Source organism: Martes martes (assembly GCF_963455335.1).
Source record: "Martes martes genome assembly, chromosome: 7".
NCBI lineage: Eukaryota > Metazoa > Chordata > Mammalia > Carnivora > Mustelidae > Martes > Martes martes.
Genome location: NC_137894.1, coordinates 134,431,655 through 134,445,672, shown reverse-complemented (window position 1 = coordinate 134,445,672; position 14,018 = coordinate 134,431,655). Strand labels below are relative to the sequence as shown.

The following is a 14,018-nucleotide window of genomic DNA, read 5'->3' as shown; positions in this document are numbered from 1 at the left end:
AAAAAAAAAAAAGTAGACAAGCCTCTGAAGCCATCCACCATTTATTTTTTATCAATGCATTTCAATCCAGTGTAATTTGGAGGGTACCTGGCTGGCTCAGGTGGCAGAGCATGTAACTCTTGATCTCGGGGTTGTGAGCTGAAGCCCCATGTGTGGTGTAGAGTTTACTTAAAATTTAAAAACATTTTTTAAAAAATAAAAATAAATAAATCCAGTGTAATTTTCACGTAATATGTACAACTAAAACCTTAATCAACGCTTCTGTCTTTTTACACAGCTGCCAACCATGACCTGCAAAACCCCATTATGATTGTCCAGAATTGCTCACGATACAAAGATATAACTAAAACCAGAGAGGGAAAGGATGTTTGCCACAGAAGGAAGAATTCCATACTTTGTGACAGAAAGATGCCTAATGAACCGTGCACTCCCGCACGAACACAAAAGAATACAAAAGAAACACGACATCCATTATGTGTCACTGCTAAATTCATCATCAAAATGAGACTCAAAATAATATCTCCACCTCTCACCCGGAGAGTGATCAGATTATTAGGAACTCAACTAATAATAATAACCCCGCTTCAATAGTATCTGTGACTTAAAGACAACAGCCATCCCTCTGCCAAGTCTTTGTCCTCCAACCCACCACTAACCTATCTTTAAAAGCGAATGTTTCACCCACACGGTTTCTCACACGAGTCTATGCAGGTATAACCCACACAGTGGGAGAGCCACATGCAAATTAGCAGAATGTCTACTCTTGACACATAATGGGAGCTGAGGAAATGCTTTTTGATTTGGGCTTATATAGCCTTTACGGAGGCTTTTAATGAGTTACCACTCTGTTATGAAGACTGCTTTAATCCAGCGAGAGAATACTTATAATAACCCATTACACACAAGCTATCTACAGCAGACCAGCCGAAGAGAAGAGGTTGCAGGTGAAAGCCAAAATGTCCACAGGTCTGAATGAAAACAAGGTAGGGCATCTGTCCAAAGTGCTGAAGGACTACTCCTGCTGGTCGACAACACGTAACTTTTTCAATTTGGCAAATTCTTTCCTATCTCCAAGCCTCTTTTCTTGAAAAAGTAAAGAACATCTGAGGACTCCTGACTTGATACACAAGTCAGAACATGTACTAGCAGCCATGGCTAGATGACCACAGTGAACAGTGGGAGACTTCCCATGATAATGGGCCTCCAGAAGGAAATTTTAAGAATTAAAAAACCAATTGGTACCTATCTTAATCTTGAAACATTTAAAACTTGGGTGGCCCCACATCCCTTGGGGAAATGTTTCATTGTTCTTTTAGGGCAGAGTATGTGGTAAACAACAAAGATACCATCTATCTATGAGAAGAATGTAAATGGCTCCATGTTTGTGAACTCATTTACCCAGTCCATGATTAGAAAAGTAGTAATGGAGATACCCTAGTGATCCCTGTGGGAGGAAAGAATGAAGGGAAAATCCAAGGTCTGAGTCACTGACTCTCTTGTCTCTAAAGGAGCCAGGGTAATTCAGGGTGGATCACTGGTGGTTTCTCCTTCCAATGAATGCTTTCCTTTCTGTTTCCAAGTTGCATTTTCAGTTAAACAAAGCCTCCCTCACTGCCATCAGATGATGGTCGCTGATATCTGTGGAAGTCACTGTCATCCCCAGATTATCTGTCCGTACTGTGAGCCTGGTCCCCCAGGTGCCAGGAACTGACGCTCCATCAGTAAGGAGGAAAGTGTCTCTTGGACTCGGACTAGATTCTCTGGTCTAAGAGAAGCTACCAGAGAACAGGCTATCACCTCCGCCGTCTTTCAGAGAGACCTGCAGGAAGCCTGCAGTCAAGGGCAAGAGAAAAAAGAACTGGGAAAACATCAGAAAGATGTCCTACTCATGGAGAGAGATGGTAGATGCTTCTCCCTCAGCCCATGAGGAGCCCCATGGAGGACCTCCCTCCATGGCTTAGGAGGAACCACTGGGCAGATAAGGAAACTACCTCTGCTTTTTTTAAGCATGCTTAACTTTTATTTCTCTCGGTAATAAAAATGGTTTATTCTAAGAGTACATAGAACAAAGATATATTACTTCAAAATAGTGTACTGTTTAACATTTTTTCATCAGGAAGATTGAAACATTATTCTTAAGTCCGTTTTCATGGACATGACCCCAAAGTGTCTCTGAAGTACCTTCTCGAACATAATTTTACAACTTGATTCTTAACATTTAATGATTCCATGACAAATACACCCTTGTTCTAAAAAGATGAAGACGCTATGTATTTGAAATGGTATATGAAAATCCAAAAAATACATTCAGAACAACCTACTCTTTGGGGCTTCTTTATTCCTAAAGCTAATTTGTTTTTGTTATTTATTCACCTAGCGGTGATGCAATAATCACTGTTTTCATGGTTTCCTTAAGCACCGGGCAATTTAAACTGTCAGTGTTCTTTGCTGTCTTGTGACAAGTGCTTATTATGGTTGACTAACATACTTCACAGAAAACCAGCCCCCAGCAGCAGTCATGGCATGGAGTGCTAGACCCCAAGAAGATCAGCCACACAGATCAGCTCTGCTCAAGACAGAGGGCAATAAAGGGAATGTTCTCTGACCGAAGCAGGAAAACACCTTTAGGGCCTGGAGACCTAGGCTGTTTGGAGGTGGCATGTCCCCATCCAGAACACCATCAGAAGCCAGTGACTCTCGTTTACTGTCAACCTGATAGCTTAAATCCCTCATGGGCCTTTCCCCTAAGCCCAGTCCACCTGCCCTCTTCTGCAAGCTAGCACGGATCCCATTCATTCCTTATGGTCGGTTTGTGTCCAAGTTGCTTTTACTCAAAAGCAGTGAAGCTGCTTCAGCAGAAGTAGAAGGGGCTGGCCAACGGGGCTGGCAATCCACCAAAAGAGAGTCCAAGTCGGCCCCTCCTTAGGAACTTGGGTACTTCCTGGTGGTGATTTGTCTTCTGACTTCCTCTTGGGTTGTCTAGCGTCCTGGTACAATGTGAGCTATTTTGTTTTGACTACAGTGTGCCTGACATTCATTGGTGGCATTGGCCAGTGATCACTGCTCTCAGAGGGCTTCAAGGCACCCCAGAAAACCAGACCATGGCTTACTGAGAGCACACCAACTTCTCACTAATCTCATGCCTTTAAGAAACATTCTATTCTGGTTCTAAGGATTAAGAGTCTGTGGTAGGGGAGGAGGGAGACCAGTGGTGGATATTAAATTGCTAAGTGAGAGCTGTTGTTCCTCCTCGTCTCCCAGGGAAACTCCTGAACTTCTGCACATACCTCAAGGCCCACACGGTCCCTCTTCCACACCGCTTCTCATTCAGTGCGCACCTCTGCTACCGTACCTCTCACCCTGTGTTGGAAATGTCTGCCTACATGTCAACTTCACCCACTGGATAGTAAACTTCCAGGAGGAAGGGGCCATGGCTTATTCATTTCCCCAGTGCCTGGGCCAAGTCAGGGCTCTGACTGGCTTACTGAGCCCTCTTCTGTCTCCCAGGCTGAGCTAGCCACTCCCTCCTCTCTAGTACTTTACATATTGTGCACATTTCCGGTAGAGTGGTAAGCCTAGGGTTTATGCCTATCACACTGCCATATCTCCAGAACCTAGCCCGAGACAGGTGGTCGGTAAACACTTGTAATGGGAGATACTACTGAACAGTCAATGTGGCTATTCGTCAATGGTCAATGGGGCCAGATGGTGGAAGACCTCATAGCTCAGGTCAGTGCAAGTTTTCAGCTTAGGGAGTGATCTGATAAGAAGCAGAGTCTGAGCAAAACTCGTTTAGTCGGCCTGAGGCCAGAGGGCCGCATTTGTGTGGAGAGAGGGAAGGCAGTGCAAACAGCTAGGAGCTGTGAAGGTGAGAGGGGCAAGTGAGGCCAGGAGCCTGACGGGGCTGTGTTCCACACTGAGTAGACCCTGGCTGTTGTGGTCACCACTGATGCCAGCTGTGTGGTCTTGGGCAAGTCACTGAACCCCGCTGAGCCCAGTCTCTCACCTGTAACACAGAACTAATACCTCCCACTGTTGTAAGGATTAAGTGAGGGGAGGATTAAAGAACTCAGCACACTGCCGGGCACATGACAGGCTCTTACGATGTTTCCTTCTCCCTCATCTCTCCCACAGGCACCCCAGGTACCTAAGATTCAGGGACACTTGTCTAGTTCTTTGATATCAAGACCCCATTGTCCCCTAGTCATTTAACCTCAACCTTGTAGGTCCAGACTCTAACACTGGTCTTCATGCTCATCGGGAAGAAATAAAACAGCTGTGACTCGTTTCTTGAGCACTTTGCACAAAGGTAGTCTGAATAATACCCGGTCCCAGGTGTAGCAGAAGTCCACGTCTTTAAGTCTAGCCTTGGTTGTGAGGTGGGGTCCCAGTCTACCTGATCCCCTGCCAACTTCTCTAATGTAGCCAGCCTGCTTTTCTCAACCTCATCCTCAGGCCATTATCCCTAAATTTAGTTCACCTTCCTATTAATGCCTCCCCCCATTGCTTGAAGCCAGTCAGCCCCTGGTGCTGAACCCCAACCTCATAGAAAGACTTTTGGCTGCACCCACCAGTCCTTTGTGGCCTACATCACATGCCACCTCTTTCATGAAGTCTTCCCTGATTTCACGTCATAGGACATGGGTTGCCTCCTGCTCTTAACACCCCCCAGGACTTTGTGTATATATATATATCTCCTCCCACAGTACTGGAGAGAGCCTATCTTATGTGTTAAAAACCCGCATACTCGTCTAAAATGCTGAGCTAAGGATTCCAGGGATGGAGGGCCTCAGCCCCTCATTAGCAACCCTACAGCCAAGAGCCTCAACTCAGTAAGTTTTCCAGAATCTTCCTTGTATGCATTCAAGCCCCTCTGCCTCAGGGCTCCCAAGGGTGCTGGTGCTTTTCACCTCCACCTGCCACCCCAGCTGGACTCCATATGTCCTGCCACTTGACTGTGTGGTCAGGCCCACCCTCTCCTTCAATTCTGCTTCACAGAGATGTGGCGACCCATCCATAGGCACGTGACTCTGCAACCAGATCTCAGCCTGGTCCCTCACTTGTGGCTTCATCAGTCCCCTGCCAGGTCTGGTAGCTGTTCACAAGCTGCCCTCCGACCTACCCAGCTGTTAATTTCTTGAGGGTAGAAATTAGTGTTCCCATCTTCTTTTGGTCCCTCACAGTACTAGCTCCACCGTAGGAACAAAATAAATGTGCCCTTTCTGTCTTGTTTACCCAGCGGGAGTGCCAAGTTCATAATATTACTTAGGTCACAGCTCATATAAGATAGATTAGCTCTCGTTTCTGGGCGGAGTTATTCAATCTGTACATATGCCCCACACCTTCCTTAATTTTTCCAAACATGGTGCATCTCATGGAAAGTATTACAAAAAACGCAGAAGCCCACCTGGACAAGCAGGAGGAGGTTCGTATCTGGTAAAGGGGATTTGAGCTTCAGAGCCTGCAGGAGTTCCAGAACAACACTACGAGACAAGTAGAATTTATCCCGCTCCTAAACAGAACAAAAGAGAAGAAGGTAAGCTAGTATAAAAACTCAGTTAGAACAGATCTATGTCAAAAGAGCTTCCAGGAAATTCACAGGTTGGAAATGAAAACCAGTATTTGAAAATGCATAATGAACTGTCCTGAAGAAATAAAATTCAAACGAAAAAGAAAAAATTTAAAGGGCATTTTTGTGTGCGTAACGAGTTTACAGCAGCGCCGAGAACACATAATTCAATGGATAAGAAAAAGATAGGATATCTCTTAAACACGGAACCCACTGGATTAGGTTCTTGTTCACAGGAAATGATAAGTTCCAAGAAATGCAGAAATTAAACAGAAAAGCATTATTCCCAAAGGGAAATGATTTATTTAGAGAGGAACTTATACAGCAATTTTCAGGGTCTTGTGGCCTCTCTAAAGAACTTTCTTTTCAAATGGGCTGCTTAAGCACGCAGAAAAACAGTTGGAATGTACCATGTACTACCACTTTTCTTGGCCACATCGCGACATTTTGCTCTATTTAACGTTTTTCAGGATAAATAAAACATCCCAGAGGGGCGCCTGGGTGGCTCAGTTGGTTAAGCATCTGACTCTTGGTTTCCACTCAGACCATGATCTCAGGGTTGTGAGATCGAGCCCCACATCAGGCTCTGTGCTGGGCATGGAGCCTTCTTAAGATTCTCTCTCCCTTGTCCTCTGCCCCTCCCCCAACAACTCATGCACACACTCCTTAAAAAAAAAAAAAATCACAGAAACTGTTGAAACTACCTATATGGTGTTCTCTTTGCTTTCTCCCTTCCCTGAAGTAGCCACTATTTTGAGCCTGGTGCTCATGATTTCACATGTTTTTACTACCTATGCATGCCTGTGTTGCAAGATATAATACTATTTTTCATGTCTTTGTAACTTTCTATGATAGTGTCATACTGCGCATCTCTTTCTGCAACTTATAATTTCTCACTACATTATATTTTTGAAATTAGTTCCTACTGTTACATGTAGCTCTAGTTCTTTCAAATAAATGACTTAATTATATTTTATTATATGAACATACCGAAATTCATTGATCTGTTCTCCTGTTAATAGAACACGAGATCATTTTCAATTTTGTACGTTTTTTTTTAATTGCCAATGACAACACACATGCAGAAAAGTACATAGGACATAAGGGTGCAGATGAAATGGATTTGTATAGACTGAATGCCAAGGTCAAAGTGCCAGCACCTCAGAAGTCTGTTGTGTGTCCTTTCCTGATCATAACCAAGTAACCAGAGACCCAATAGGTCTGCATCCACTTTCTTTTCTTTCCCCTCATTTTTATTCATGGCGTACTGCTTCCTTTTATGTCCGATGAGCTCTGCATACTGAATGGTATATTTAAAAAGTTATTTCTAGGGACACCTGGGTGGCTCAGTTGGTTAAGCGGCTGCCTTCGGCTCAGGTCATGATCCCAGCGTCCTGGGATCGAGTCCCACATCGGGCTCCTTGCCCCGCGGGGAGCCTGCTTCTCCCTCTGCCACTCTGTCTGCCTGTGCTCACTCTCTCTCTCTCTCTCTGACAAGTAAATAAATAAAATCTTAAATAAATAAATAAATAAATAAAAAGTTATTTCTAGATATCATTCGAGGCCTGAAATGTTCTCTTCATCCAAAGAGCTGTTTCCTTTTTGCCAGCTCCCTGGAGGCACTAGCCTGGTCCAGGTTACCTTAACAAACACACAAGCCCTATAATATCTTATCCTGGGCCACCAAAGGGTGTGACACTGAGCCCGATTGCTATGAGGATGATTTTACCTCTGGGTTAACTTTACTTTGTTGTCCTGACCAAACTGGGGTTGGGGGGTACAGAATCAGACCAAGTCCCTGTTCTTTGAAGCTCCTGGATTCTGACTCTTATTCCCCTCCTGGATCTTCTGGAATTGCAACTCAGCCTCTTAGTCACATCTCCGCACGTCTATGCTCTCCCTGATCTTAGCCTGGTGATTCATCTAATATCTGGTTAGCATTTTGATGCACTGAAGTTTTCAAAAAAAATATTCTGTTCGCTTCTTTTTTAACTTTTTAAGTGGGAAGATAGGTTCAAATGATCTAGCCCATTATTATCTGGAAAGAAGTCTTAACTTTTTATTGAAATTACACTAAATCTATAGGTTATTTTGTGAGAATTAACTGTCTTTATCATGCTGGGTCCTCAACCATGAACACGAGATCTATCTCCATTTATTTAACGTTGTTGAGTAAAACTTTCTGGTTATCTCCAAAAAGTTCTTGCACATTTTTGTTAGATTTATTCTCTCTTGACACAATAAGTGACATTTTTAAAGTACATTTTGTAATCATTTGTAGCTGAATATTAAAGGTGGATGATTCCTGGGTACTCATTTGTAAGCAGCATCCTTGCTGTGCTGAACTCTCTCACAGAAGTTATAAAAAGGTGTCTACAAGTATATTTTCTTCAGTTCGTTTGTAATTCTATCATCTGTGGAAAGTGAGAGTTTTATTTTTCCTTCCAGCCCTTATACATTTGATTTCTTCCTCCTATCTTACTGAGTTGAGTGGGACCTCCTGGACCGTAATGAACAGGAGAAGTGATAGTGGACGTTCTCGTCTTACTTAGTATTTTGAAAGGACTACGCTGGCATTTCACCAGGAAGTATAACGTTTCCTAGAGGTTTCTGGATATAACCCTATAACAAGCTAAGTAAGTTCCTCTCTATTCCTAGTTTGACAAGAGTTGTTACAAGTCGATGTTGAGTTATATAGAATGCTTCTTTTGAATCTGCTGAGATAACGATACACATTTTTCCCCTTTAGCCTGGTAACTGGGTGACATAAATCAATATTCTAATATTTAAACCATTCTTATATTCCAAGCAAATCCTCACTGGGCCAGGAGGCTTTATTGTTAACACATTAATTTGCTATTATTCATCCAGAATTTTTATACCTTTGAAGGAAAATTGGCCTGTAATTTTCCTTTCTCCCACTGCCTTTGTCTGGTTGGTATCACAATTCTACTGGCTTCACAAAAGATGTTAGAAGCATTCCTTTCTTTCGATTCTCTGTATTAGTTTGCACAAAGTGGAGCTCAATCTGTTCCTTTGGTGTTTGATAGTAAAGTTGTCTTTAAAACTGGGACAGTTTCTCATTAGTGATTCCGTTTCTTTAATCATTGAGGTCCAGCCATTTTTTTTTCTTAGTTGTCACATGTTACATTTTTCTAGAAAATTGTCCCTATGGTCCAAGATTCCAAATTTACGAGCACAGAGTTGTTCGTTTCAAAGTCTCTAATACATCTAGAGTTATATTCCCTTTCGCATTGCTGATATGCTTTATCCGTGCCTTTTCTCTGCTTCCCTTAATCAGTCTTGCCAAAGTTCTGCCGGTGTTATTGGTCTAATCAGGGAGCCCTCTTCTGGTTGTACGGATCTTCCACTGAAGTCATGTTTTCCATTTCATTAATTCCTGCTCTTCTCTCTATTATTTCCTTCCTTTAAATTATCTTATGGTTACTCTGTTATGTTTATTTTAACTTGAATTGTTAGCTCATTGCATTTCTCTTTTTTTCCAACAGAAGTATATAAGACTACACATTTTCTTCTAAATATCTCTGTAGCTATAGATCCCAACACTTAGAATGTAGTATTTTCATATTTGTGTGGTTCTAAATAGTTTTCTAAATTCTCTTATCTCCTTTGATGTATGAATCATTTAAAAGTGTATTTCAAATTTCCAAATATAGCAAGTCCTAGACACCATTAATCCAGTAAGTACCTTTGTATGAATTCGAAAGAGGGCACACGCACACACAGAACAAACACATATATATATATGAACACATCCTGCAAACCCGGAAAATGCTGTGCGCTTCCAGAGCCGCGCTCTTGGTAGACCTGGCTGCATGCATGCCATGCCCGGTCACTCACTCACACAAGCCCTAGGCACCACACACGTACACATTCTACACACACCCCACCCCTGCAAAGGGACCTGGTTAGGGTCCGAATCTGGCAGGGGGCCGGGACTTAGACATCTGACAAGAGGGGACAGTCAAGAGAAGAATCTCAAAGGCCCCTGGGTGGTAGCTGGGACAGGGCCTGGCCACCTACGCGTGTGTGTGCCAGGAATGTGTGCACGTATGCTATTCTCCACCCTCTGAGATGGTGCAGCTTTATGCAGGGGGTGCCTATCCCAGCTGCTCGAGGACTTGACCAGGAGGCCCCAAATCTCAGTACAAACCTGCCTCAATACTCACATAAAAGGCAGTCTGTCTAACATGTGTGTAGCCTCCCCTTAGATATGAAGCTTTTCTCTAGGTCACCCTTAAACACCTCTGTGCAGTTATGACTTTGTTATTGATCTGTAATTTAACTGCATTGTGATTAAAGAACTTGGTCTCTTTGAAACAGATTCCCCAGTGTGTCTTAAGACTTTATTTGTGGCCTGGGGCTCCTGGATGGCTCAGTCAGTTGAGTGTCTCACTCTTGATTTTAGCTCAGGTCTTGATCTCATGAGTTCAAGTCCTGCATTGGGCTCCACACTCAGTGTAGAGCCAAATGAAATGAAATGAAATGAAATGAAATGAAATACTTTATTTGTGGTCTATTACCTGTCCTATGTTTACAAATTTTATGTATATGCTTTTTCTTTTCCTTTTTTTATTACGTTATGTTAGTCACCATAAAGTACCTCATTAGTTATTGATGCAGCGTTCTATGATTCATTGTTTATATATAACACCCAGTGCTCCATGCAAAACATGCCCTCCTTAATACCCATCACCGGGCTCACCCACCCCCCCACACCCTTCCCCTCTGAAACCCTCAGTCTATTTCCCAGAGTCCACAGTCACTCATGATTCTACTCCCTCTCCAATTTCCCCCACTTCTTTTTTCCCTTCCTTCTTCTAATGTCCTCCATGTTATTCCTTCTGTTCCACAAATAAGTGAAACCATATGACAATTGACTTTCTCTGCTTGGCTTATTTTACTCAGCATAATCCCCTCCAGTCCCATCCATGTTGATGTAAAAGTTGGGTATTCATCCTTTCTGATGGCTGAGTAATATTCCACTGTTTATATGGCCATATCTTCTTTATCCATTCATCTGTTGAAGGGTATCTCAGTTTGACTATTGTGGACATAGCTGCTATGAACATTGGGGTGCATGTGGCCCTTCTTTTCACTACATCTGTATCTTTAGGGTAAATACCCAGTAGTGCAATTGCTGAGTCACCGGGTAGCTCTATTTTTAACTTTTTTTTCAAACTTTTTGAGGAACCTCTACACTGTTTTCCAAAGCTCTATACAGAAGAGTGAAACTCAACCATTCTCTAACACCATACACAAAGATAAACTCTAAATGGATGAAAGACCTTGATGTGAGACAGGAATCCATCAAAATCCTAGAGGAAACATAGGTGGTAACCTCTTTGACATCGGCCACAGTTAACTTCTTTCAAGACACGTCTCCAAAGGCAAGGGAAACAAAAGCAAAATGAACTTTGGGGACTTCATCAAGATAAAAAGCTTCTGCACAGCAAAAGAAACAGTCAACAAGACAAAGAGGCAATCCACGGGATGGGAGAAAATATTTGCAAGTGACACAACAGATAAAGGGCTGGTATCCAAGATCTAGAAAGAACTTCTCAAACTCAAACCCCAAAAGCAAGTCAAAAAATGGACAGAAGACATGAACAGACACTTCTCAAAAGAAGACATATGAATGGCTAAAGGACACATGAAAGAATGTTCAACATCATTAGCCATCAGGGAGATTCAAATCAAAACCACGTTGAGATACCACCTTATACCAGTTACAATGGCAAAAATTGACAAGGCAAAAACAACAAATGCTGGAGAGGTTGTGGAGAAAGGGGAACCCTCTTACACTGTTGGTGGGAATGCAAGCTGGTACAGCTACTTTGTATATGCTCTTTCTAAAATACATTCTCAAATTGGTGAATTCAAGATTCTTTATATGTCTATTGGATTCAATTTGTTCCTTACATTGTTCAAATCTAGTAAGTCTTATTCATTTTTTATCTGCTTGATCTATTAATTACTGAAAGAGATGTGTCAAAATCTCCCATTATGAGTATGAATTTGACAACTTCTCTTTGTAATTCTATTCATTTTTTGTTTATATGTATTAAGCCTGTATTATTAACTGCACAAGTTTTAGAACAGTCACATTTTTCTTTTTTTTTTTAAGATTTTATTTATTTATTTGACAGAGATCATAAGTAGGCAGAGAGGCAGGCAGAGAGAGAGGGGTAAGCAGGCTCCCTGCTGAGCAGAGAGCCCGATGCGGGGCTCGATCCCAGGACCCTGAGACCATGACCTGAACCGAAGGCAGAGGCTTAACCCACTGAGCCACCCAGGCGCCCCTAGAACAGTCACATTTTTCTAAAGAATTGTTCCTTTTATCAATACAGGGCAACCTTTTTTATAAAAATACTTTTTAACTTAGATTCTGTTTACTGGTTTCAGCTTTATTTTAATTAGTATTTGCCTGGTATATTTTTAAACTATTTTTCTTTCACACTTTCAACAGTGTCTTTAGATGTGTTTTAGAGGTATTTCTTATAAATAACACATAGCTGGGTTTTGAAAATCAAATCCAAAAATTCCTGGGACATCTGGGTGACTCAGTTGGCTAAGCCTCTGACTCTTGGTTTCAGCTCAGGTCATGATCTCAGTGTCTTGAGACTGAGCCCTGAGATGGGCTCTGTGCTCAGCATGGGATCTGCTTCAGAATCTCTTTCTCTCTGCTCCTCTCCCCTCGCCTCTCTCTCACTCTCTCTAAAATAAATAAACCTTTTTTAAAAATCCAAAAATTCCTTATATTTATTGTGATTACTGGATTCATTTCTACTCTAGCTCATGGTGGATTACTTCTTTATATGTTTTATAATTTTAGTTTGTAAATTCGTGTTCATCAGGACTGTAATTCTGGAAATTCTGTTAGGTCTAGACTGAAGTCATACCCATCCAGAGTGGTTTGAGGATAGGTTTTGAGCTTACTTCTACCAAACACTCCAATGCTATTACCTGCTCTGTACCAATGTTACTTGACTTTTCATTCTGGGGGCTCACCGAGTACGTAGGTATCTTAAATTCACACTCTAAATATGTTCAAAGATAGGTTCATGTTACTAATTCTCAAAGGAAGCTATAAATCTTTCTAGGTTCCTAGGCTTAGATTCCATTCTTTGTCACCTCTATATAGGGATATATTCTTTCCAAATCACCCTTTTACTAAATGTATACACTTTCAAGTGTTCTGATTTTCTACTGGGGATGACTCAGAGCCAACTCCAAGCCTGAAACAGTCCCAAGACCTTCTCTGTGTGGGCTTTAAACCACAAGCCACTAATGATAATTGGTGCAGACACTGTGGAACAGAGTATGGTGTTTCCTCAAAAAATTAAAAATAGAAATACCATAAAACCCAGTAATTCCACTACTGGGTATTTACCCAAAGAAAACAGAAACACTAATTCAAAAAGATATATGTACCCTTATATTTACTGCAATATTATTTACACTAGGCAAGATATGGAGCAACACAAGTGTCCACTTATAAATGAGTGAATAAAGAATACACACACACACACACACACACACACACACACAGGAATATTACTCAGCCATGAAAAAGAATGGAATCTTGCCATTTGAGACAACACAGATAGAACTAAAGGGTTTTAGGCTAAGTGAAACATGTCAGGCAGAAATACAAAGTGCCACATAATTTCCCTTATATGTGGAATCTGAAAAACAAAACAATCAAAAAACAGACTCTAAAATATAGAGAACAAACTGTTGGTTGCCAGAGGGGAGAAGGGTGAGGGGATGCATGAAACAGATAAAGGAGATTAAAAGATATAAATTTCCAGTTATATAAGTAAGTAATATGTGGAAATGAAAAGTGCAGCATGGAGAATAGAGTCAATAATATTGTTGTAATTGTAATGATGTTATTGTAATAATGTTGTTATTGTAATGATGTTGTATGATGACAGATATATTTATCATGGTGAGCATTAAGTAATGTATAGAATTGTTCAATCAATACGGTGTACACCTGAAATTAACATAACATTGTATGTTGATTAAAGTAAATGTAAATAAACTAAAATAAATAAACTAAAAATATATAACTCAACTAAAAATAAATAAATAAAATAAAATAAAATTAGATATATGCAAATCTAAACAACAAAACTTGAGCCACTAAGCTCCTAAGACAAGTAACTCCCCCGCCTCAAGACCGCTACGGTATCAGCTTATATGCTTACCACTCTGGTTCTCAATTTCTTCTCCAATTTTGCACCTTTCACTTTTACAATCATGTCGATTACATTTTGTCCAGCACTTCTATCCTTTTAAGTGAGACAATTTTCAACTATCTAGACAGCCAGATTGCCGGGAAGAAAAGTCTCCAAAGTCCTTACCTTTCCATGCCTTTTCTCTTGATTAAATAATGGAGAAGGCTCAATTAGACGGTGTT

The 14,018-nt window shown here is 41.3% G+C and overlaps 1 protein-coding gene across 4 annotated transcripts in view; it reads right to left on the bottom strand.

The window, feature by feature from the left end:
• UNC79 (unc-79 homolog, NALCN channel complex subunit) overlaps positions 1 to 14,018 on the bottom strand; it is a gene marked incomplete at its 5' end in the record, with an annotated part of 191,813 nt that overhangs the window by 28,079 nt on the left and 149,716 nt on the right. For all 4 annotated transcript variants that reach the window (XM_080808708.1, XM_080808710.1, XM_080808711.1 and 1 more), the window contains one exon: positions 5,408 to 5,512. In XM_080808708.1, coding sequence (XP_080664834.1) covers positions 5,408 to 5,512 — 105 coding nt within the window. The remainder of the gene's footprint in view (positions 1 to 5,407; positions 5,513 to 14,018) is intronic.